The sequence below is a fragment of the Periophthalmus magnuspinnatus genome, chromosome 7, assembly GCF_009829125.3.
Source record: "Periophthalmus magnuspinnatus isolate fPerMag1 chromosome 7, fPerMag1.2.pri, whole genome shotgun sequence".
Classification (NCBI taxonomy): Eukaryota; Metazoa; Chordata; class Actinopteri; order Gobiiformes; family Gobiidae; genus Periophthalmus; species Periophthalmus magnuspinnatus.
Window position 1 is genome coordinate 8181405 of NC_047132.1, and position 27517 is coordinate 8208921.

The window sequence follows — 27517 nt, forward strand, 5'->3', positions numbered from 1 at the left end:
CTACATGATTTGGGTATTTTATTTCACTATTTTGTCAGTAAATCAAGATGTGAACATTAATATCAGACAAATCTGGCACCTTCTTTCCTGGCTAGCTTTAGCAACAGGTTTGATTGACAGATTTGATTGCTAACTGCCGGCAGGAAGCAGTGTTACCTTCAACAACCTCGCTCCGGATTGGCTCTTTGGTTGCTATGATACTGATATTCCAAAATAACTGCTAGCCTCGACGAGCTTCATTTAACTGAAGCTTAACGGTATGGGTGACGTCACACTCCCTCAGTCCACTTCTTTATACAGTTTATGGTTTATTTGACAGAGGAATACTGAATCACAACATGACACTTTAACCAAAACAGCACACCGTCAAAGGAATGAGATCACAGTTCGATTTTTTTTATTTTTTTTTTTATATCCTCATATCGCCCAGCATTGTTCACTTCCCCTATTTTCCTCGCTCTAACGACCTGTCCCCTTAAAGCCCTGCCCCTTCGCTCTCATCCATCAGACCGGAGCAGTGCCTGGCCTTCACAGAGTGCAGTCTGTGGAGATACTACGATGAAATGGAGCCACTATTCATTCTAAGCTGCAGAAACAGATGGAAGTGTTCCTCTAATGCACCGGCACTAGGGCTGCTCCTGTGTCAGCACAAACCTACGTCGTCAGTCTCACTCTCAGACAAAACAAAGACAGGGGAGAGATAGGGGGGATTTATATCGGGGGGTTCAGGCTATTATTATTACCATTATTAGACAGGGGAGAAGAAAAAACGTCTGGTATGTATGGTATGGTCACATTTTTATATAGCTATTTTTCACGTTCAAGGCACACAAAGAGCTTTACATCACGAAACCACTGACGCATTCATGTACACATATGTGGAGAGCGGGATTTGAACCACTGACCTTCAGATCAGTGGACGAACAAACACCCTAGAAACTGAGCCACTGTCGCCTGTTTGTACAATAAGATAAAGAAATGTATAATGGGAGATAATGGGATGATGATTACAGTTGGTGAAATAGTAATAATATTAAAATTTAAAAAATGACTACAAGAATGGACATAAAGTAGTAGTAAACCTCTTATACCAACCCCAAGAAGTACCATGTATTCAAAGTCAAATCACATACATAAGATTACATACATACTTACAAGATCACATATGATTATGTACATTATACATAAGATACAAAAGCACTTTCTGCTGCACTTGTCCAAAAAACTAAAAAGCAGACGATTTCTATCCGTTTGTAATGAAGTCTGGTGATGACGTGAGGTTTGATGTAGAAATACTAGCAAAGCAAAGATGGAGTCATAAGAATCATAGCATAGTAAATGTAAACATAATACATCATGTATATTACACTATTAATGGCATCAGCTATAATTCCATCTGGTATTTAACTGCAGAAAATTGTGTAAATGAGGGAAATTACCCAAGGAGATAGATTTCTTGCTGTTTTTTTTTTTTTTTTTTTTTTTTTTTTATCATAGTGGAAATATGCATACTTATACATTTTATTGTAGTACCATGAGTTTTTGTATTACCGCATTTTCCAGACTATAAGTTGCACTTTTTTCAGTTTTTTTTCAGTTTCCAGTTTGGCCGGGGGTGCGACTCAGATGTGATTTATACTCCAGAACGACTTATACTCCAGTGCGACTTATACTCTGGTGCGACTTATACTCCGGTGCGACTTATACTCCGGTGCGACTTATACTCCAATGCGACTTATACTCCGGCGCGACTTATACTCCAATGCGACTTATATTCCGGCGTGACTTATACTCCAATGCGACTTATACTCCGGCGCGACTTATACTCCAATGCGACTTATACTCCGGCGTGACTTATACTCCGGCGTGACTTATACTCCGGCGCGACTTATACTCCAGCTCGACTTATACTCCGGCATGACTTATATTCTGGCGCGACTTATACTCCAGTGCAATTTATACTCTGGCTCGACTTATACTCCAGTGCAATTTATACTCCAGCACGATTTATATTCCGGCGCGATTTATACTCCGGAAAATATGGTACTACTTTTGTCACAAGCCTAAAATACCATGCAATAAAATACAGCTGTTAATGTAATGTATACACTATTCTTCCACCACTATCTAATATAACTATATCTAATAGTGACCTTTAACAATGTGAAACCAAATATCATGCATTTGGCAGACTTGGCTTATATCACAATGTTTTTCTATGGCTATACTTACACACACGCTCAAAATCAGATCACGAACACATTTTTTGAGTTAGAAGACTATTAAAATACATCAAAATAATCTCACTTCTTTCCGATCATGCTCCGTCTAATGGTCCAGAAATCAGATCCTAATCAGATTTTGGTGTGAAATGTAAACTTATAGTCAGTGTTGGTTGCTTTGAGTCTCAACTGCACCCAAACAATCTCAATCCATTATTTAAGGCTCTCTGTTCCAACTCGCTGTGAACTGTAAAAATATCCTCTTACATATTCTCTTTGCTCTTTGATTGTTTTCTATTCAATACAGTTGCAGTTGTAAATATACTGCTATAGTTACACCCCCTTCCGTGATATTTGACTATATGTCTTTGAATGCCACAAAGCTGTTGTTTTAAATGTTTTTTTACTTGTCAGTTTGATTCCAGTCGCTCCACTGTACGACGACTCCCCCCCTCACGTCACTCACCTCACACTAAGGTCATCTGTGGCTGGAATTCTATTAGCATTTATTTAACAGTGCACAGTGGTGTTTCACAATACTGACATTTCAAAAGGAAGAATTTCAAAATGTACTTTAAATGACCACAAGGTACGTTGGTGTAGTCTCAGTAGTACAGTTCACTTTATGTTGAAAAACTGTCATTTCTTGCTACGTAACTACTCGTCATCTTGGTCTTAATTGTTCATATTAACTCGTTCTACATGATCCTGGGGGGTTTATTTCGCTATTTGTGTCAAGATATGAACATTAATAAGAAACGAATCAGGCGTCTTCTTTCCCCGAGGTAGCTCCCGTTAGCGTTAGCAACTAGTTTGATCGACAGCGTTGTTCACAGAAGGGGCGTTACCTTCATCAGCCTCGCTCCGGATTGGCTCTTTGGTTGCTATGATACTCACGGTCAGAATTCCAAATATGGAACTTGGCCCTATAAACGCTTTGACACGAGCCAAACGTATGAAGGTACAATTGTTCCAAAAAGTTTGAACGTGTAAATGTTGATTTGTACACTGGCAAATAAAAAACAAAACTAATTTTTAATTTTTACACTTACAAATTTTGTTTTACGCTTACAAAGTTGTAATTTTACACAAATCTGAAAATTACGCTCTCATGAATTTTGAGACATTCATTGCACAGTTTGTCTCAAAAAGGTTCGTGAGTGCAACGACTAAAGACAGCAGGGGGCGGGGCTAGAGCGGCCCAGGGTTGCTATGACAACGGCTAAACTGGTTGATATACAGTAAAGGAGTAGATTCAGAATTCAGACAGTACGTCACCTTCATGTGATATTATGTGCATTATTAACCTTAAGTTGTTTATCAAGGTAAATTACGTAAAACGATATTTGTAAGCATAAAACGAAATTTGTAAGTGTCAACATTTATGTGTACAAACTTTTTGGAACAACCGTACCTTCATCCCTTAGTCCACTTCTTTATATAATGTAAGTATAATATAATGTCAATATTAAAACATTTGATCAGTAATGGTACTGTTTTGTCATACTACTTCTAAAATGATGATCTGTTTATCATGTATTCATGGGTTTCAGCTTTCAGTTTTATGAAATATCTTGAGGTCTTTTACCCAGTAAAAATATATTCTATTTAGTTTTTAATTGTTAATCACTATGACGATGATCCAAAGTCAAAGTCTCATCATTCTGACACCCATCGGTATAGTCCAAAGTCCAGTTTTTAAGGGGTTTTCACTATGAGCACCAGTGCAAATGAGTTTCAGTACTATATATGTAGTGTAGTACTGAAACTCATTATCAGCTTGGCTTAGTCTGATTCAGATTGGATTAGAATGCCATTGTGCAAAATACAACAAAACAACGGAGCGAAAGTTTGTACAATCAATACACATAAAAAAAAAAAAAAAACTCTCTTCTTTAAAACACACAGAGGTAGAGGCACATGCGGCGCTGTGGGAGGTGGGTCTTATTGTGCAGACGTGCTGTGCTGAGTGACTGCGGCGTGTCCACGGCAACAGCTGCTCTGCCCTCCTCCCCTCCCCAAAAAGCCCCGCGCGATTCTGTCCTCTTCACCTCAAACTACTGGCCAATAACGCTCCCTGCTACATCTGCGCTCTAAATCTAAATGAAATGATACGCTGATAGAAAGCCCTGATGAGTGATTTTTTTCTGCTTTGTTTTGGTTTGAAAAGTTGAACTAGGCACAGCGGTGAAATTGAAATCTTAGCTTGAATATATAGCTCAAAGTTGTGGTGGATGGCGTGCAGTTTTTTCTTTTTAAAATATACAGTTTACTTCTTCAGACTTGCATTTCGTTTGCCTGAGATTCAGAATACACACGTCTTCTCTAATACTTTATGAACATGGTAGTCCCATCACCGAGTTCAGACTGGAGTGATTGACAGGTGGATTAGCCAATCAGGGAGACGCATGGTGTGTCTGTAACAAAACAAATATGGCTGTTTGTTCTGTTAATCTTAGATGAGAGAAGTTTGATTTTATTCAAAATGACAGTCAGTGTCAAAATATGTATGTAAAAATATATAGATAAAATCTCACCATTTTACATGTTTGTTTTTGTTTTTTTGTTTTATTTTTACCACTTTTTACTCACTCACTCACACTCTTTACCTGCTTATTTGTTTTTTTTACCATTTTACTTGTTGTTTTTTTAACCATTGTATCAGTGATTTTATTTTATATATATATATATATATATATATATATATATATATATATATATATATATATATATATATATATATATATATATATATATATATATATATATATATATATTTACCAATGTACCTGTTTTTCTACCATTTTATCAGGGTTTTTTTTTTACCATTTTACAATTTTTAAACCATTTTACCAGTTTATCATATATATTACCATTTTTCATTTTGTTTTTTGTATAATTTTGTTCATGTTAGATTATAAAACAGCCAGCATTGTCCCTTTGAAACTTTTAAACTAAATAAAATGGGGCGTTTATTAGCTTATTCAGATCCATATCCCCGTGTCCCATGATGCCCTCCTGCTGTTGAGTTTGAGTTTCTGACAGTGGCTTGTGTCGGTCTGTAGACACTTCTCCACTGGGGACCACCCTCCTCTCCCCCACCTTCTCTTCTCCGTCTTACCCCCTCCACCCTCTCGTCCCTCCCAGACTTTCTCCCGCTGACAGCTGTCTCCACACTGTAACCCTTTCATGGCTGTGTGCCCGCTCTAAGTAACACTGCACGTTGCTAAGCCGCACACATGTTCCAGGGGAAGCTTTAGGGGGATTCTGGGGGGGCTTTGGCAGATGTAGTTTTGACAAAGGGAAAATCAACAGCTTGTGTAAAACCATCAGGTAAATGACAGGCTGATTTAAATTAGGAGATAGTTCAAAAATACGCTCCAGAAAGGCCAGATGATGCAGAGTTTTGATACTGAGACAAAACAATATGTTTTATATATGATTCAGTTGAATATCAGCAGAGTGTATTGCAGATTAAGCTTGAAATTTCATCAGCTAAAAAAAAAAATAAATAATAAAAAAATATATAATAAAAAGTAAATAAATAAAAAAATAAAAATAAATAAGCAAATAAATAAGTAAATAAATAGATAAATAAATAAATGTACTGAAATTGAGATAGCTAAGATTTGTCAAAATGGAAAAAAAAAAAAAAAAAAAAAAAAAACAACAAAAAAAACAATGAGAAGTATGCGGTTTGAACTTAAAATTTAGCTGGAGAGTTATAATTTTGTTTTTAAATATATTATGCAGCTTATGTATTTACTAAATCATACCCTTGTATCAAAAACCTTGTAAGCTGAGGCCTGTTACAATTATTTTTATTTTTTTAACTTTTTTTTTTTTTTTTTTTACTATATTACTTGTTTTTTAAGCCACTTTACCTGTTTATTTTGTTTTTTTTTCATATATCATATTCACATCTATCATTATTGTTTTGTTTTCATTTTTGGGGGCAACAGTAGCTCAGTCGGTAAAGCGTTTGTCCGCTGACCCACAGGTTGACGGTGCGATTTTAGCTCCCACAGATGAATGCTGTCGTTGTGTCCTTGGGCATGACACTTAACCCACGTCGCCCCCAGTGTCTGTGCGTGAACGTGTGTGTGAATAGGTGAGTGGTTCATTGACGTAAAGCGCTTTGAGTGACTTGGAAATGGAAAAGCGCTGTATAAAACATGACCGTTTCCCGTTTACGATAGTTTCCTAAGGCGGTTCTGTACTAGGTTTCACGACGCACTCTGTAAAAATCCCCTCTTCTGACCCCTCTCCCTCCTCCCCGTTCCTCTCCCAGACCAGTGCCAGGCCCGTTTCCCGGTGAGTCTGTTTGTCATCAGCTCCAACTTTCTGCCGCTGATGTGACCCACTCTGCAGCGGACTCTAATACACCACCTGTTTATCCCCGAGCAAGACACACACATCACACACACGTCACATACACGCTACCCAACTGCAAACTGACACGAGGCTAAGCTAGCAGCGGCAGTGTCCAGAGCAGAGTAACGGGGTTGTCAATCGGCGCCTTTGTCACCCCCCCCCCCGTCGCCCCTGTCACTGTGCTTCACCCGCCTCAGGGCAGGAACAGCGCCCGTCGACAGGGACAGGAAAGTTTTTCGAGGAGTAACACATAGGTTTAAAGTTTTTGCTTCTCATGTTTTTATATTTTATACTTCTTTCTGTTCTTTAACTGTGCGGTGCAATACTGGAATTTCTCCACTGTGGGACTAATAAAGGCAGATCTTATCTTACTTATTATTTGGTTTGGTGGGAGAGTACCTGGGTAAATATTTACATCACTTAAGTTGAGATGGAAAGTAGTGACAGTAGCTCAGTTGGTAGAGTATTTGTTCTCTGATGGTGATGAATACTGTCGTTGTATACTTGGGTTTACAGTGCCATTAAGACAGACAGATGTGCCAAGTTACAATGTTTTAATTTGAATTTAAAAACTTAAATGTGAGTACTGATCACTACTAATATTACTGCTACTACTGTTGCTACTACTACTACTGCTACTACTATATGAACTATAATATTTCATTAATTATCACCAAATCAGGAAAATATAAACAACACTGTACTCTACCACTCACTGCTACGACTACTACTACTGCTACTACTGCTGTTACTACTACTACTACTACTTCTACTACTGCTGTTACAACTACTGCTAGTACTGCTACTGCCACTATTACTACTACTACTACTGCCACTACTACTTCTACTACTGCTACTACTCTTACTACTGCTACTACTCCTACTACTAGTGCTACTACTACTACTACTACTACTCCTACTACCACTACTACTTCTACTACTACTACTACTACTACTACTACTACTACTACTACTACTGCTGCTGCTCCTACTACCACTACTACTTCTACTACTGCTACTACTCCTACTACTGCTACTACTGTTACTGCTACTGGTACTATTACTTCTACAACTATTACTACTACTGCCAATACTTCTCTTAAACTGTAAAAATACAAGATAAAAACCAGTACAGACTAGTCCAAACTAGACCTGCTGCTCTAACTGAACTCAACCCAGACTAAACCAGGACTACATCCGAAAGAAAACAAGAAGGAGTGTGGAGTTTAAAACCTGAAATTCTACTCACAAGTAACACATTTTTTTCAGTTTAAACCTTCATTTAACAAAATAAATGTGTTTTAATAAATGTTTTAATAAATGTTTTTTTATTCGTCACATCATAACTATTGTTCAATTTGCATTTAGTGTTTTGGCCCTTGTTGCTATAGGTAACTGTTAAAGCATTAACTCAAATCCACTGTACAGGAAATACAAATATAAAGTATAATTAGTAAACTAGAAAAAGCAGACATAATAACGAACATAAGTGTAATTAATGTTGATGAAATATTCACTTAAAGAGTTAGAGATTAGTGGGAGGCAGTTTCCAAACTTTGTGTAGTGCAATACTGTGCAAGTGTTACCAGAGTGTGTGTCGGCAGAGTGTGTGTGTGTGTGTAGGTGTGTGTGTGTGTGTGTGTCGGCTCATTGTGTGACACTAATGAGGGATTATTGATGGTGCTTATGGTTTGACTGACAGTTAATGCTGCTTATGGTTTACAGTGTCATTAAGACAGACAGATCTACAAAGATGCAACGTTTTATTTTGAGTTTAAAAACCCAAATCTGAGTACTGATCACTACCAATATTACTACTACTACTACTACTACTACTACTACTACAATATGAACTATAATATTTAATTAATTATCACCAAATTAGGAAAATATAAACAACAGTGTACTCTACCAGTTACTGCTACTGCTACTACTGCTACTACTGCTGCTACTACTATTACTACTGCTGCTACTACTACTACTACTATTACTGGTACTACTGTTGATACTACTGCTACTGCTGCTACTACTGTTGCTACTACTACTACTATTACTGCTACTATTGCTGATACTACTAGTACTACTACTGCTGCTACTACTGCTGCTGATACTACTACTACTACTACTTCTACGACTGTTACTACAGCTGTTACTGCTATTGTTACTGCTACTACTACTGTCACTACTCCTACTAATGGTAATACTACTACTACTGCTACTACCAGTAATACTACTGCTGCTATTACTGCTACTTCTACTGCTACTACTACTTCTTCTACTACTACTGCCACTCTTAAACTGAAATAAACAAGATAAAAACCAGTACTGACTAGTCCAAACTAGACCTGCTGCTCTACCTGAACTGAACCAGGACTAAACCAGGACTACATCCGGAACTATTTCAGATTCAATCCTGAATATATCCAACTATTAGTACTGCTAGAATAATACCCAACTAACAGCAGGACAGATTGTGCACCACTGTCCCACTCCTGTCTCCGTCCCATGTCACCTGCCAACAGGATCTGATTCACAGCTTTCAAAAATCACTTAGAAGGCGTCGTTTGCACCTTTCATTCACTCCCCCTCTTGGCGCCGGCTTTTATTACGCATTGATCAGGATTTTGGTTCCTGAATTGGGCACGATGTCAGAGGCAGCTGTCATTACCAGGAAATTATCAGGAAAACAGAAAGACGGACAAGACTCAAATTGCTCCTTTCTGTTTTGGTTCACGTGGTGCGCGGTATTATGCCATTTTCTGCTTGTATGTTTAATCATTATAATAGCCTGGTGTTGATGGTAATAGTCCATTTGGCGCAGTTCAAATTCGCACAGTTTGAGGTCCAAGGGGGCGCCGTACCGGAGTTTTACCGTCTTAAAAACATGAAAAACAGAACTTTTCATTTTAAACGATTCGCAGCGGTCCAAAGTTATTCCTCACTTATGCGTTCTGACTTTCTGACCGTCATACTGCAATTCAAGGCACTTTTTACACAAGCAGTCCTGTATAACTAGCATGTATAACAATGTAACAGTAACTAGCATGTTAACACACACTTCCTGATACTTGGACTATAAAATGTTTTCTAATTAGATGGCACTTGTTTGACTTTCTGAGCGTCATAGTTACTCAAGGCAATGAGTTTATGAGCTCTTTTCACACGACCAGAGCTGTGACGGTAAAGCTAACAGCAACTAGAATGCTAACACACACTTCCTCATACTTGGACTATAAAACACTTTCTAATTAAATGGCACGTATTTGACTTTATGAGCATCATACTTACTCAAGGCATTGAGTTTATGAGCTCTTTTCACACGACCAGTGCTGTGATCGTAAAGCTTACAGCAACTAGCATGCTAACCCACACTTCTGATCGTTGGAATATAAAGTGCTTTCCAATTAGATGGCACGTATTTGACTTTATGAGCATCATACTTCTTCAAGGCGATGAGTTTATGAGCTCTTTTCACACGACCAGTGCTATGACGGCAAAGCTAACAGCAACTAGCATGCTAACACGGACTTCCTGATACTTGACCTATAAAACGCTTTCCAATTAGACAGCAGACGGCACTTATTTTGATTCAAGAGCTGCTCTGTAATATATGTTTACTCATAATGATAGAGGCTGGTGTTGCTGGTAATAGTCCATTTGGCACAGTTCAGATTCGCGCAGCCTGAGGTTTACAGAGGAAAACATAAAAAATAAAACAGCCGAACATGCAAATAGCACATTAGACATGATTCCCATTGCCACCTGAGGTCATGTACTGGTTCTGAAGTAATTTGCATGGCTTTACTGGTGTACGCTGTGAAGACGAGGACTATAATGATGTAATGATGGAGTCAGTGAAGGATTTTTGAGGCAAATTCTGACGACAATTGAACAGTGACTGGAAATGAGGTGTTTTAGACCGTGGCAGTAGCTGAAATACGTGGAAAGGTAGTGAATCCCTCTACCAGTTCAGTCTGCTGTGGCGTCCTTGGGCGAGACATTAGCCTACTCCATCTCCAGGAATAGCAATATCAAATCCATGATACTTTTACTTATAATATTACTACAGTGACTATACCTACTCTTTGATTGCAACTTTTACTTTACAGCTACTAGTACTGCTGCGTGTGTACAACTTAAAGAGCCTATATTATGCTATTTTCTGCTTAAACATGTTTGACACACAAATCCTGCATATTTAGGCTGAGTTCTCCACCGTGTAGCTTTAAACATACATATCATGCATTTATTCAATTGCACGTGTAAACAAAATACATCCACTCTCATTATGAAAGGGTCACCTCTCCGTAGATCTGACCTGCTACTACAACTACTAGTACTATGTTGCTAAAAACCTGATCCTGTGTATTCTGCAGTGTATTGTAAATATATAAAGTGAAGGTTTCTGTGGCGTCTGTGTAAATTCTGAACAAGTTTTGCACTGCACATTTACACTGAACGAGGATGTTTGTTTTACTTAAAAGCTGTGCAAGTTTTTACTTTGGCTCATTCAAATTCTGCACCAAGGACACGCTCACCATCAGTATTCAAACGCCATTAGAAATCCATTTGCACTTTTTAAAAACAACACCGGAATAATCACTTCAGTCTAGTCAATAGCTGAGTCGGTCGATCTTTTTAATTGGAAAAGCGACCTAATATTTGCTTTTTCTTTTGTTTTGTTTTTAATATTTGGTATAAATTATTATTTTTTTTTTATTTTGCAGCAAGACTAAGCACAGTCGAGCTAAAAAAACACATTTAAATGGTGAGGATTGACAAATAGCAAATAGTACATTGAGGTAATATAATACCCACTGAAGTACAAACCCTAAATATCCTATGGGGCTTTATTACCATAGCTCAAGAACTGGAGACGTGTAGTCTGCTCCTGACAGATTGACCCAGCAGACAACGTTTGGGTCAAATGCAGAGGGCACATTTCCCTATAAACTGTAATTTAAAGCTCCTATATTACACAAAATTGACTCTTGTGAGCTTTAAGGCTTGTTATAATTCTGTTACTTCATCAAAAACATACCTGGAGTTGTGTCACACATGTTTGAGTAACACCGAATTATTAGTCTGTTGACATCTCCAAAGCTCAAAATGCTCTGTTCCACCTTGTGATGTCATCACAAGTGGTAGTTTTCAAGTTAACAGCGACATTTTACCTTTAGTTCAGTAAAAATAGGCAGTTCCAGGACTGAAATTAACCAAATGATTCTAGTGAATGTGTGTGGAGTTTAAAAACACAGTGGAGCACTTCCTGTATTACCACTTGATGACATCACAAGGTGGAATAGGGTGTTTTTTGTTTGAGAGAAGAACTCAGCCTAAATATATAGGATGTTAATGAAAAAAACACAACTCCAGGTATGTTTTTGATGATGAAACAACATTTTAACAGATGAGAATACAGTGAAACATGGGCCCTAATTGCTGACTGCAAGACAGTTTTACCAGGAGAGTTCATTCCCTGTTCAGTCTTGTGTCCGTGTTGTGTGCTTACATGTGGTTGTCACTGTAGCCTGATGTGGAGGTGTATTTGAGCTGGGCAGAAGAACTGGACATTTGCCTTTCTTCACAAAAACCCCATTGATGGCACAGACCCGTGAACCTGGGGCCAACTGCTGCCAGCTGCTAACACTGCAACAGATGCGGGCCAGTTGACACAATAATGAGACATATCAGGATACATACACTGTATACTGGGCCAAATACCATGAACCAGCGAGGCCATTGTACGTTTGGGATGGCTTTTAGGATTTACGATGGATTAGGGGCAATGTAAACAAAACCATCATTGTATACCATGGTTCTGTTATTCTATGGCAACTTTTAACTCAACGTTGCAATCTAGTTTGAGTAAATTTCGCTCATAAAGACACAAGACCAGTGTTTCTCTATGGAACGTGGTACTTTCTGGTGGTACCCAAGGTGCTAAGTAGTCCTTATATATTACGGTATTTTCTGGACTATAAGTATACATCAAAAAATGCATAATAATGAAGAAAAAACATGGTTGTCAGGTTGTCATCGTGACTTATATTCCACATATAAGTCGCCCCCCCGGCCAAACTATGAAAAGGAAAAAAAACAGTCCAGAAAATACGGTACTTAAATCTCTTTGGGACTAAACTAGGACTAAATTTGGACCAGAACTAAACCAGGACTACAACAGGACCAAACCAAGTCTACATCTGCGAGAAGTTGGAGTCAAACCAGGACCAAACGAGGACAATGCAGCCTTAGCTTCAATCATATCCACATGTATGTTCTCTTTTGGGGTTAGTCCTCGCTTAGAACTACTCTAGTCAAGGCGTAATTGTGTCAAAGACCTAGTTTAGGACCAAAACTGGTCTAAGACAGGACTAAAATAGCACTTAACAAGGACTAAAACAGGACTAAAACTAGACCAAAACAGGACTAAAACAGGTTAGTCCTTGCTTAGAACTACTTTAGCCAAGGCATAATTAGCACCAAAGACCTAGGATAGTCCTTGTTTAGACCTGGGGTGGTCCTGTCCTGTAAATAGTCAAACATTTGCCGGATGTGAACAGTTTGAGGATCACTGCTTCAGACAGTAATTAGCTTGTACTTGCTAATAACTAGCTATTGCTCTCTACTCATGCATAAACAATGAACACTTGTAGACACTTGGTTACTATTTACTGAGAGGATCTTCGGCTTAACACATTTACTTAGGGACTGTCTATGTTGTTTGCTAATGAGTCTATCTTGCATGTTAAATAAATAGCTTTTTTGTGATGGTTGTCAACTCTGTAATGTTGGATCTTTATTTGAGTTTTCATTCTCTGAAACAGCGCGTGTAGCCTAAAGTATCATGTGACCATATTGTTTATCCTTGTTGACCGCTGATTGTGTTTACCTGCTAAGTCAGTTTGTTTTTTCTTGTTGCCTAGGTGACCCAGGTGCCAGTGGAGTCGTGTGAACAGTACAGCACGTGCGGAGAATGCCTGAGCTCGGGGGACCCTCACTGCGGCTGGTGTGTCCTGCACAACATGTGAGTACCCCAAACTATGCCTACATCTCTGCAGTGTGGACATTATAACGAGACTGAAGCAGGACTTCAACAGGACTAAAACAGGACTAAAACAGGACTAAAGCAGGACTAAAGCTGGACTAAAGCTGGACTAAAGCTGGACTAAAGCAGGACTAAAACAGGACTAAAGCAGAACTAAAGCAGGACTAAAGCAGGACTAAAACAGGACTAAAGCAGAACTAAAGCAGGACTAAAGCAGGACTACAATGGGACTAAAACAAGACTTAAACAAGACTAAAGCAGGACTAAAACAAGACTAAAGTGTGACTAAAACGGGACTAAAGCGGGACTACAATGGGACTAAAACGGGACTAAAGCAGGACAAAAACAGGACTAAAACTGGACTAAAGCAGGACTAAAACAGGACTAAAGCGGGACTACAATGGGACTAAAATGGGATTAAAGCGGGACTAGCATGGGACTAAATCAGGACTAAAACTGGACTAAAGTGGGACTAGAACTTCAACTAGAACTACTACTACTACTACTACTATTATCTCTCCCCCTGACCCAGTGCACCTTAAGATATATGTGAATATTCATAGAGGTTAATGTGTTTAGTTGAACCGTTGGGAACATACCAGCCAATGTTTTCTCCCAATACCCTCAGGGATCATCTGTCTCCACTTAAGACTCTAGTCAAAACAGAGCCTTGGAGCTGAGAGTGACACCTGCTGGAGCCTGGATACCACTACATATCTGTAACTGCACGTCATATAAAAGTAGGGGACCATGACAAATGGCAAAAATCGAGAGACATGTTGTTGGTGGGACGTGGAGGGACAGACACTGGAAATGTAAGCTCATGGATAATAACTTAAGTAAAACAATATGATTTTTAGTTTTTATCAGTATTTAGCCTTAATAAAGCATGAACAAAGACTTAATTAATAATGAACAAACACTTAATTAATAGTGATTCAGGCTTAATAGCTACTTAATTACAAACTTAATTAACACTTAATTAGCAATTAATTGGCTTGTGTTGTGTATTGTTACTCATACTTATTTCATACTTAGTTCCTCTTTAACTAACCATTTGTGTGTGTATTTGTAAGTGCATATTTAAGTATCAACTCAAACACTTATTAATGATTAGTAAGTTACGATTTACTACTCCTGCAGTGCAATGATAATGATAATCAGGCAGCTATTAGTTGTAAGCGTTTATTCATTATTAATTAAGTCCTTGTTCATGCTTTATTAAGGCTAAATAGGGTGTAGTTATTATAGTGTTACCGACTTCTATAGCACTTTTTGGACACTCTGAGATGATTTGTAAATTATAAGTAAATAGTAGAAGACGACGATGGGAATCATGGGTTGAAGGCTGACGTTGGGTGATCTGAGGCGCCTTGTCGGACGGCGCTGATGTAGGTCAGTGCGAGAGGGAGGGGCCAGGTTATGGAGGAACTCGTGGGTGAGGAGGAGGACCTTGTATTGGATGCTGTGTTGTACGGGGGAGATGGTGGAGTTGTTTGAGGACAGGGGTGATGTGGTCTGATGTGGAGAAGGTGTGGGTGAGGACGTGGGTGGAGGGCAGACCGTACAGAAGGGTATAGCATTAGTCGAGTCCGGAGGTGATGAATGCGTGAATAAGGATTTTTGCAGTGAGCTGAGAGAGGGAGGGGTGGAGACAAATGACGATATTATATCTTTTGAACGCTGAAAAGCTCAAAAAACGTCACAGGAAGTTGAAACCCACCAAACGATACAGAATAGTTTTGATTTCAGACTCATAAATTGCCGTTTTTCACTCTGTTCTGCAAATAAAGATTCATTTTAAGATGTGCAAATTGAACTGGGGGCACAGGGTTTGAACATCTGCTATCTAAAGTAATTGAAACAGCCTTTTTTTTTGTTTCAATCAATCACATTCCCTCATGGTGTTTTTCTTACGTTTGTGTCCCGATCTTCGCACTTTAGAGACCCCTTTAAACGCAGCCCCTTTCTATAGGTATAGCTGGAATATTTGTGTGTGTCAGAGCGCACTCGCAATCATCATTACTGTGATGGCGGCCCCGGCAAAGTGCACTTAAAGTAATTTACATCGCTCCAAAAAGCTGGGACAGGACAAATAATTGCCTAGCGACAAGGTAATTCAACGTGAGGGGTGTGGGTGGGTGAGTGGGTTTCAGTCGGGAGGGGGGGGGGGAGCGGGCAGCGGTGGAGGATGGAGGGGAGGGGTCTCGACAGCCAGCATGTCTTCACACAGGGATCGTTTACAGAGGCGGCGGCCATGTTGGGTCTTAATCATATGCTTTTGTGTAGGAGGCAGAGGCACGGTGAAGAAGGCAGGTGGTGCAGTTCAAGTGCACAGCGTGTCTGACAGGGGCTGCTGTGATGGAAAGTGATTTTTTGGGTTATATTGTGAATTTAAGTATGGAAATGCATTACGTTGTTGGCAGTTCAAAGCAGCGGGGAGTAGTGGTATTGTGAGTTAAGTCTGGGGTCCAAACAATAGGGTTACTGGTTCAAACCTTAACCTAAATCATTCTGGTTTTGTGACTCTGTGCAGGACACTCCAGTGATAATACATGGCTGATTGGTAGTCAAATTCATGTACCATTAATATTATAACATAACCTCCTAAACCACATGTGTCAAACTCAAGGCCCATAGGCTAAATGTGGCCCGTCATGTCATTTAATGTGGCCCACAAGATAGATAGCAAGTTTTACAGCCATATTTTTTTCACCTTTATGGAAATACATATGCAATATTTGTAAATTGAATAAGTAATAAATACAGAATGTTTACAAACAAGTTAAAGTTAAAAAGTAGTTACATTTATTTTACATTACATCAGACCCTTTCAGAACGACCATTTTCCTGATGTGGCCCTCGGTAAAAATGTGTTTGACACCCCTGTGCTAGAGTGATTGCAACCATGGTACTTGTAAGCTATACCTACTAATTACCACACTACCACTATTACTGTAAGTACTACTAGACTGTTGCCAGTATGTCTATGTGATAGGTTAGACTGGTACTGTATGCCCCTAATACTATGCTCTGTTCTTATATACAGTGATTTAAGTCATAATGTGATTTCATGAGAGAGAGAAAATAGTTAAAAACATTAAAAGGTTTGCAATAACTAATCATTTCCATAAGCCTGAAAGGTTTGCTAAAATGTGTATTATATTGTATTTAATCTTTATTGTATTTCTCTGTAATATTCCTGTTATTTCATTCAAGGGAAGATAATCATATCATCGGTAATCTACTACTAAGCCTGGGATCATTTGTTTTAGTGATTGGTAATGCCTTTACCCATTACTTGGGGGATTTTGCACTGTTTCTTCTCATTGCATTAAACTCCTGCATGAGGAAAACAACTATAAATCAGTCTCGTGGTTGATTCTTCTATTTTCAGGTTTTCAGCATTCCCCATTTTCAGGGGTACAACATCTACTCTCTCTATTGCTGCAATATGACCACTATTCCTACTAATGTTGTCAAGATACTAACGTTCAGCCCTACTCAATAATCAATAATAATTTTGAGTCCACAGTGTTGTTTGGCCCTTTTTTATTCCTGGTTAAGTCCTGGCCTACTCTATTTTTAAGTGATTTTAGTCTTAAATTAGTCCCAGTTTTGTTGTTGTGAATCTGAAAATGGGAGGTACAAAGTTATTCAGTAAATGTCCAATTATGTTCTGTTTTGGGATTTTTTCAGTGACAATACTTTATTTGTTATACTAGTTTTAGTGTAGATTTTCTGTGTATTGGTGATGAGAACCATAACTCGTACTAAATGGTAAATGGTCACATGTTTATATAGCGCTTTTCCACCTTCAAGGCACTCAAAGTACTTTACATCGAGGAACCACTCACCCGTTCACACACACATTCATACAACAGTGTACAAAGACACTGGGGCGAGGTGGATTAAGTGTCTTGCCCAAGGACACAATGACTAAAGTGAACTAAAGCTAAAACACATTTATAACAGTATTCCATTTAGTACATGTGAATAGAGACATCATGATTACACATATTTGGATCACCACTGCAAATTTGGTAAATGGGACACAGTTAATAAGACATTAGCTGCTGTTTAATTTGAAAACCACATGCTTGGTACATAACGCTATCATTTTTTAATACGTGCGCCAACAGTTCACAACCTCTGCACTGTGCCTCGGGGTGAAAGGTCAACTCTCACATTCACGTCAGACGCTCCATCTGTTGTGCAAACTCCAGGACCTGTACCACCTGTCTCTGGTCTGACCCATTCTCCGACCTGACCCGCAGTACCGGCCTGGAACCCTGTCAAAACTTAAAGGAACTTACTTAGACAGAGCTGTACAGAGTTCTGTGGTGGAGACTAGCAAGTACGGAAGCAAAAGTCTCGATTATTTGTAGTTTTTGCATATATTTGTGCTTTACTTGAGTGAATTTTACAGTGGATACTTGTTACTTTTACTTCACTTTGTTTGATAGCAGGTGTCAGTACGTTTCACTTCACAAATACTTCGAACTGGACTGAAATGCTACAAAAAAATGTTTTTAGGTTTGGTTTTTTTTCATACTCATGTTGATATCATAACTAAAGGTTTTGAGTTCAAGTAATACATATTCTGCCCCTGTATCTGTACTTTTACTGTAAGAAAATCAAGCGCTTGTCTCCGCTGCAGCAAAACAGTCTACCTCCTCACCCTCTTTTCCATCTCCTCTTCTGTCTGTCCATTCAATACTCACTTAGTTATCCTGGTTTTAAAATCAGTTGTTAGCTATTCGTGCAACATTTTCATGACTTTTTCCCATTCAGAAGATATAAGATTTCATTTTGAATTGTTAATCGTCATAGAAACAGCCCTGTTTTTTTGTATCCAACTGAAACCCATCTATGTACTGCTCTAAAACTCCATGTGTTTTGTGAGTGTAGAGCCTCATCCTTCCCTCACATGTGTTTCCTCCAGCTCTTTGCATGTGCACAGCTGCGGGTTCCATCTCTTCTTTTGGGCGTCCCTCATTTCTCAAATTTTCATCATTCACACAGAGCCAGAGTGGATTTTATCACATTACATCTGTCTGTCTTTTTTATGTCATCTTTCTCTTTCTATCCTCTCTCTGCTGGTTTGGTCCTGGTTTGAGCCCATGTTTAATAATGCTTGGTCCTGATGTGTGCCTAGTTTAGACCTCTCTCTCTCTTCTCTCTCTTTCTCCCCTCTCTTACTCTGTCTCTCTTTGTACTTGTCTTCCTCTTCTCTTTTCACTCTCTATCTATCTTCTTTCATTCACAATTCTTATGTTAGACTTGGTTTAGTCCTCCCTCTCTCTCTCTATCTGTCTCTCCCTCTCTCTATATTCATTCCCTTTCTCCCACTCTTTCCCCCTCTCTCTTTCTTACTCTCTCTTTTTGCCTCTTCTCCCTCTCTTCTCTCTCTCTGTTATTTCACTTACCCTTACTCTCTCTTTCCTCCTCTCTCTCTTGCTCTGTCTCTCTTTATGCTGGTCTTCTTCCTCCTCTCTTTTCACTCTCTTTCTCTATCTATCCTCTTTCATTCACAATTCCATTCACAGTTTTGTCCCAATATGGTCCTGGTTTTAGCTTGGTTTGGTTCTCTCTCTGTCTCTCTCTTTCGCTGTCTTTCTTGCTCTCTCTCACACTTTCTCACTTTCTTGCTCTCTCTCTCACTTTCTCTTGTGCCATCTCTCTCTTTCTCTATCTCTATCTGTCTCTCTCTTTCTGTCCCTTTCTTTATATTCTTTCCCTTTCTTTCACCCTCTCTTTCTCTCTCTCTTTTTACCTCTTCTCCCTCCTCTCTTTTCTCTCTCTTTCTGTCTATGCTCTTTCATTCAGAATTGCATTCACCCCCCTTTTTCTCTCTTTCTCTCTCTTGCTCTCTCTCTAACACTTTCTCTTGTGCCATCTCTCTCTTTCTCTATCTGTCTCTCTCTTTCTCTCTCCCTTTCTTTATATTCTTTCCTTTTCTCTCACTCTCTCTCCCCTCTCTTTCTCTCTCTCTTTTTACCTCTTCTCCCTCCTCTCTTTTCTCTCTCATTCTCTGTCTATACTCTTTCATTCAGAATTGCATTCACCCCCCTTTTTCTCTCTTTCTCTCTTGCTCTCTCTCTAACACTTTCTCTTGTGTCTCTCTCTTTCTCTGTCTCTATCTGTGTCTCTCTTTCTCTCTCCCTCTTTTTCTCCCTCTCACTTTCTCTCTCCCCTTTTACTTCTTCTCCCTCCTCTCTTTTCTCTCTCTTTCTCTGTCTGTCCTCTTTCATTCAGAATTGTATTCACAAGTTTGACTTGGTTTGGTCCTCCGTCTCTCTCTCTCTCTCTCTCTGTTTCTCTCTGTCTCTTTCTGTCTTTTTCTTTCTCTGTCTCTCTTCTCCCTCCATTCACACTTGTTTTGGTTTGACCCCTTCACACTCCTGGTGTAGTCTTGGTCTCATTCTAGTCCTGGTTTATCCCTGGTCTAGTCCCAGGTTAGTCCCGGGTTAGTCCCTCTCTAAATGTGATCTCTGTATAAACGTACACATCCCCTTTCTCTCTCTTCCTCTTTGTCCTCACTCTCTTGCTCTTCTACCTCTGTTCATCTACTTACCCTGTCTTCCCTCTTTGTCTGACCCCTTCCCTCCATCTCTCTTTGCCTCTTCTCTCTCTCTCTCCTCCTATGCCACACGTAAACAATCACCCTCCTTTGATCAGCCCCCTCCTCTCTCTTTCTAAACCTGTCAACAACAATTCCCATCCCTCCTTCCTCTCCCGTCCATTTATTCTTTATGCTCGCTCGCCCATTGAGGAATTGTGAGGCAGGTAATTAGGTACACAGGAGGACATTAGCATCATTGGCGTTGATGGGGGCTTGAATGGGGCCGGATAGAGTGGATTCAGACTGGCACGTCTGTCATCCCTGTTCTTTCTTCTTTGTCTGATTCGGTGTGGAGTGAGATCGGGAAGTCCTTTAATTATCAGCAGCTGCTTAGAATCCACTGGAAGAATGAAAACTAGCAGTAACGGTTGCAAACTAAGAAGGATTATTGAACGGGAAATAGCAGTTATTTGTGTAAACGACAACAATGCTGATACTACAACACCAGCGATATGATTACAATATTATCTTTGTGTTTTTCTGGTATTGACCCATCCTGATTTTGTTTTTTGGCATTTCTTTTCATCAGCTAGCGCAAGAAATCTGTCTAATTTCTGCCTTTTCTCTCACCCCTGATTAACAGCGTATCACACTTCACCTGTTGAAGTCTGTACTGTTTCTCAGTCAATTATATAAGTGGTTTACAACCTTTTTGCGTACCCACTAAACTTTGTCTCACACACCTAACACGGGTATGAGGCAAATACAGCAGTTTACAGTAGCTTAGCATTTGTCCTCTGATCCTAAGGTTGGTAGTTTATTATTGCTAGAGCGGTCCAATCCATTGGGCAAGACACTTAAGCCACCTGTGGGTTAAGTCTTGGAAAAGCGTTACAGTTGTCCCTCTCTATGTTCACCATTCGCAGTCTCGCTGTTTCACGGATGTTTTTTAGTGCAACTTTACATGCTTTTTTACAACGTCTGAACGTGCATTGTGTTCTGCGTCCTGATTGGCTGAGGGACTGTAGACCATTGTCCATCAGTCTCCTCCGTGCCGTGTCTCCTGTACAGTACAGAATGTGTTCAGACAAACTGACATAAATGTTGGATCGCAGTGTGACTCTGAAGTGCTGTATGTTTGCAAATTTTTTCCTCAACAAAACCCACAATGTCGATGAAACGTTCTGCACCGACAAAGGCGCCTACGAAGGTTTGAACTTTACTAGGTTAGCCTATGCAATATACTAAGAGAGAAATGTGAGAAATTGTTAATGCCTGTGAGAGAAAAGTGTATAAAGGGTGTGGTGAGGGGTTTTACAGCTGCAAAACATATATCATAATCGTAAAAAATAAAGCTGATACTTCGCAGATTTCGCCTATTTTGCGTTATTTTTTAGAACGTAACCCCACAATAAACGAGGGACCACTGTATATAAAACCATTTACCATTAGTCTTAATGATATTGTTGGTGGTAGTGTATTGGTATGTGATACTTAAACGTCCATTTTCCCAACAAATCCTATACTCATAGCTGCCCTGTTTGTTTTAGTGTGAGTACCATGTATTTCTCTGATTGGTACATTTGCACGATAATCTCACCTACTGGAAATTGGATTCTCACCTCAACTATTGGAAGCTGAGGTGAGTTTGGTCAGTACGGTCTTTTATTCAGGTGCAATGAATACACAGTTCGCACCTTGGCTAAAATATCCAAGTATTATTGCCGGAGCTACAGAAATAATGACAACAACGTCTGTCTCCAATGGAATACAATGGACAAAGGTACAAAAACTGTGTTCCTCCAATTCAAAGACACTACTACTACTACTACTACTAGTACCACCACTGCTACTACTTTTAAGGTCTACTACTACTACAATACTTCCGCAACTATGTCCTTGACCTTACCAGCGAGGTTAATTATATACATGGTTAAAATAACAAACTATTGGGTGTAGCTAGGAGCCCACAAGTAGCATCACTATCATCTCTCCTCCTCCTCCGTCTGCTCGACTGCGGCATGAGATTGCAAAGTCCTTTAATTACCAGCAGCTGCTTGGCCTCCTCTGAAAGCACGAAGACTAAGAAACAAAGTCGCGACGATAACATTAGCTAGCAGCGCGCGTATTATGCTAGCAATGCGCGTTTCTTGCAAGTAAATCCGCGGCGCATTTCGATTACGGCTCACGGGCAGCTCATCATCTCAAGCGCTCTTCACTCACGGTTCTATGAATGAGCCTCAGTCTGACCATCGTCCAAAAACACAGATCTGGAATAATGCTAGCCGCTCTGTTAGCGCGGTCAGATTAGCGCTTTAATCAGGCTCACGAGAGGCTTTCCCCCTTCTCAAAATATACCCCCGTGGTTTCATTCTCTCCATCCACGCTCCGCATTCCAGCACATGACAATGGATTCGGCTGTGATTTGCTGAGGATTAGTTGCTGGTTTGATTCCCGTCCAAGTGCACGGATTGAGCGAGTGATGACGCGCCAAGGTCAGCAGGCATTCACTGTGGAGTTAATGCAAGTCAATGGAAACTCATGAATGTAATGCAAAGCTATACGTGTAAGTGATCTAAAGTTGTTGCTTCATTGTGACATACTTGTGAATGAAGGATTTGAAATGGCGAGTCCAAATGGGTGAATAATGATTTTTGTGCTTATCCTACAATCTGACACTGTATGGGATTGTACAGCTAGTCCCCTATATTCGCTTATCATACCCGATTAGTTGTAGCTAGCTAACGATTTCTTTGTGTGCAAGCTTTCATGTTATTACTCATTATCTTTGAATATTGGAGGTTTTCAGATTCTAGGATGTGATGACGTCATGCTGCCAGTTGGGGGCAAGAGCCAGATTTACCGATTTGTAATCACTTTGTGCTTTACCATGAAATATCTAAAAGGTTCAACCCGCTAACATACAGTATGAAAAAATAATTTTTAACCAGATTTCAAAGCAGACCTATAATGCAAAAATCGACTTTTTAGAGCTTGTAGCCATGTTATAGTTGTTTCCTCTTCTCATTTACCCTCGGGAAGTTGTTTTTGGAGTGATTCGTGCATGTTTGAGCAATCTTTTAATGGCTTATTTTCCAGACAATCAATTCACATTTCTCTGCAAAATCCCTTACTTGCTAGCATGATGTAAAGCTACCCATTGGAAGTGCCGACAGCTACACATCTCTTTGTTGTGATGACGTTTACGCCGACGTCAGCTCCCGTCGGACACCGCAGTTTTCTATCACGAAAGCAAAATAGATCTTCTCTAAATAACTATGGCAGGACCCACTTCCTTGGATTTGGCAGGAGCATAGATGAACCAGCTAAGCTCACCTCAACTGTGCTCTTGACCTTTTCCCTAGATATCAGTGAAGATTTATGTCAAGAATCATATTTTGACCTATTTTTTCAATGAATTATTTGTCGTAATATTAAGGTCTACACCATATTGCTGTACTTTCCCTTCATTTTTCTCCCAATCCGCTGATGCGCCAAGCAGAGATAGACATGTAGGTGGACAATTTATTCTTGTTTGTCACTAAACGGTCACCTATACCACACTTTTGAGCCGTAAAACCTACTCTAATTTAACATCGGCAACAACAATTAGCGGCTTTAGCTAGTCCTGGGTGTCAGCCTGTGCTAATGGCCCACTCATCTCCTGCACCTCGGCCTCTTCCTGGGTACACCGCATCCATCTCCCCAATTGTACCTAATGAGATATCGACCACCAACACGCTGCTCTATCAATATTTCCATAGATCCTCCGCACTTAGATCCAGGATAAGTTATGTGGAGACTGAAATACGAGCTACATATTATTATGGCTGATCATCGTAAAAAACAAAATCACTTATGAACATAGTAGGGAGATCTATTGAAAAAAGTGCATTTTTTGTGATTGCGTTTTTGAGACACGCGGAATTTGAATAACGATTTTATTTAAATGCTGCAGAAAAACAAAGCCTGCAATATTCTAAGCACAAATATAAAGGACACTACAGAATTTTTTAGGTGAATAGTCCTCTACTTGGTTGTTGTCATGGAAATGCGATTGCTTTGGCACAGTGGTCCCTCGCTATATCGCGGTTCACCTTTCGCAAGCTATTTCAGCGCAATTTTGTATGTTTTTAACAGTGTCTGAACGTGCATTGTGTTCTGCGTCCTGATTGGCTAAGAGACTGTAGACCATTGTCCATCAGTCTCCTCCGTGCCGTGTCTCCTGTACAGTACAGAATGTGTTCAGACAAATTTACATAAATGTTGGATCGCAGTGTGACTCTGAAGTGCTGTATGTTTGCAAGTTTTATCCCTGACAAAACCCACAAAGTCGATGAAACGTTCTGCACCGACAAAGGCGCCTACGAAGGTTTGGACTTTGAGAGTGTTTAAGAGAGAAATGTGAGAAAATGTTAATGCTTGTGTGAGAAAAGTGTATAAAATGTGTGGTGAGGGTTTTTTACAGCTGCAAAACATAATAATTGTAAAAAATAAAGCTGATACTTTGTGGATTTTGCCTATTGCGGGTTATTTTTAGACCGTAACCCCCGCGATAAACGAGGGTTCGCTGTACTGCATTACTGGCTTTACAGGCTTCCATGGCGTCAAGTAGGTGACACGGTATTTCTCAGCAGTAAAAACACCTCAAATCTTACCTGGGATCCAAAGCACACACTTCTTCAATACTTTATGAAGATATGAGTCTGGTCACTGGTGAAGCTCCCCGTTTCAGATGGACGTGATTGACAGGTGGGATAGCAAACCAGGGACACATTTGGTTTGTTTGTATCGGAAAAAAAATATCACAGGGGACTGGAAAACATCGCGGATTCCTGCAGTGAATTAATGAAGAAAGCGCTAAACTCTTAGGTGAGATTAATTTGATTGTATTTGTAAATCATAGGTGACCAATGAGCTCCTCGCGCGATCACGTTTGACCGGGCTTGAGACGCAAACGAGGACGTGGGGACCAGACTGATATCAATCGGTAGAAAAAATACAGAGAGATCATTCTGGATTTGACAGGCACCTCAAATTAAAGATAAATAAGTTTGATTCATTCCAGACAACAGCCTCAGCAACATAGAGCCTCCTTTAATTTCACATTGACCTTTTGTGTGATATTTGAACCTCATCCAAGACATATCCCTACATTTATTAGCACGTTTCTACCAGGACGCCGTGATATTGTCTGAATTTTGACATCAAGTTTGTCCAAAAAGAACTGATGTAAATTTCCGTCACCATCGCCCACCCGTATTTGTTGATTTACATTCTTTTAGCATCTTTGTGTCTGCCTTTTTGCGTAGTCTTCTGCCCACACAAGGAAAGATTTAGCATTGAGCTGCAGTCTTTTTTTGCAAATCTCTTTCCCCTTATCTCCCAAATCCACCAAAGTACGGCGGAATACATCTCTCTACTCATATGCACTATGTATGGATCTATTTTTCATTCGAGAAGGCTCAAGTTACAGCAATCTCGATCTTGGGGAGGAATTGGCTGTTGTCGTGGGAGACAAAGTGTTTGGTCTGACCCTCAACATAAGCTCTGGTTTTCCGACCTGTCAACCCGGGCTGGAAACAGCAACCCGAGCTGGCTACATTTACATTATGCGCGGTTGAAATGGAACTCTTTGGTTTATTCCTGTCAACATTTGTCGCTTTGTGGTGTAAATGGATTCTCTCTTCTCACTTAAAGAAAGCAGCCAGCAGTGCATATGACGGATTAGCCCACACATTTTACTAAAACATACTTAACGTAATTAGATATAAAGTACACCATTTTTTCCCATGGATTTGAGAAAGAAGTGGACTAAGTGGACTTGGAGCTGAGTCTTATACTTGGAACTCTGACTGCGAGTATCATAGCAACCAAAGAGCCAATCCAGAGCAAGGCTGTTTGGCACCGCTAGTTTAGCACAGAGTGGGCGTTAATGCTAGCAGGAGCAACCTCTGGGTAAGAAACTGAAGTAGCGGCTTGGATGAGCAGCAAAACGTCTTCACCCTTATGATTTGTCAAGTTGACAGATATAAACTTCGTCTTTTGCGTATGGATGACTGAGGGATTACACAGACATCTTCTCTGGGAAAGAAGGCACCTGATTTGTCTGTTATTGATGTTCATATCTTGATTTACAGTCACAATAGCGAAATAAAAACACCAGGATCATGTAGCGCAGTTGAATACGGACATTTTAAGACCAAAATAATGACTCTAACAGCAGTTACAAAGATCGGGGTGACAGCTTTTCAATAGAAAGTCAATTGGAGCCAGAGTCAGTGAAGTCGAAAGCGCGCCCATGCTCACTTCCTACCTGGAATATAGCAGCTAGCAGGTTAGCTATGTCCATTTATATATACAGTTTATGATCTGAGCTAAATTTATCTTGCGTCAGTACAGTATACATATTGTATAAGCAGCGTTTGAGTTGCTTACATAAGATAGCTGCGTGCTGGCTGCATCTTATTTATTTTTATTGTCAGAGAATCAGGCAGTGCATGGTTAGCGTTCCAGTTCTTGTAGCCTTACCGAAACTGTCACGGTAAACTCATCACTGTGAATAATTAGGATGCTCAGAATGCTTAAGGTAAGTGAGGAATAACTTTGGATCACTGCAAACGTTCATAATGAGTTTTTCATGTTTTAAGAGAGTAAAAAGCTTATACAGTGCAACAAAAATTTGCTTAGTTTTTTTGTATAGTTTAAAATGTTGGTAAACTTTATCATTTTACTTCCTTTTTGTACATGGGCAGCAGATGTGACATACACAGATTCCGTAACTTTTACCGTGCAGCCACATTGTAAATAAAGATTAAAAAAACTAATCTAATTTCTAAATGAGTTATTATTTGATGACTAAAATAAATCTTTAAACAGCAAAAAAAAAAAAAAAATAAATAAATAAATAAAATAATAATAATAATAATACATTGTTTTTGCATATTTGAATGGAATCTTTGATGGAATATTGTGTAACCTGTGTAATTTTCACCTTTTGTAAAAAAAAAAAATCATAAACTGCCCCTTGATAAATGTTTACCGCAGACTCTATCCCACCAGACCAAGGAATAATTTTAATAAAACGAAACCCAGCCGTATGTGTTTAAACAGAAGGACTGAGGACACAGCCATCTAGCTTTCTATGTTCAGTTTTGTACATGTTCGTGGTAACACATGTCTCTGCAGATTTTCTCAAGCCTTTCCAAATCCTACTGCCGACTCTCAAGCGCATTTGGTGAGCAGGCTCCACTTAAATCATGAAATATTCACGTACAAGTTAAATCGCTCCCTCTGCTATATCATATT

At 39.5% G+C, this 27517-nt stretch overlaps 1 protein-coding gene across 1 annotated transcript in view; it reads left to right on the forward strand.

The window, feature by feature from the left end:
• The window catches only part of plxna2 (plexin A2), a 418092-nt gene that overhangs the window by 223868 nt on the left and 166707 nt on the right, over window positions 1-27517 (forward strand). The window contains exon 6 of the mRNA XM_055223276.1: window positions 13523-13623. Within this exon, the coding sequence (XP_055079251.1) occupies window positions 13523-13623 (101 nt within the window). The remainder of the gene's footprint in view (window positions 1-13522; window positions 13624-27517) is intronic.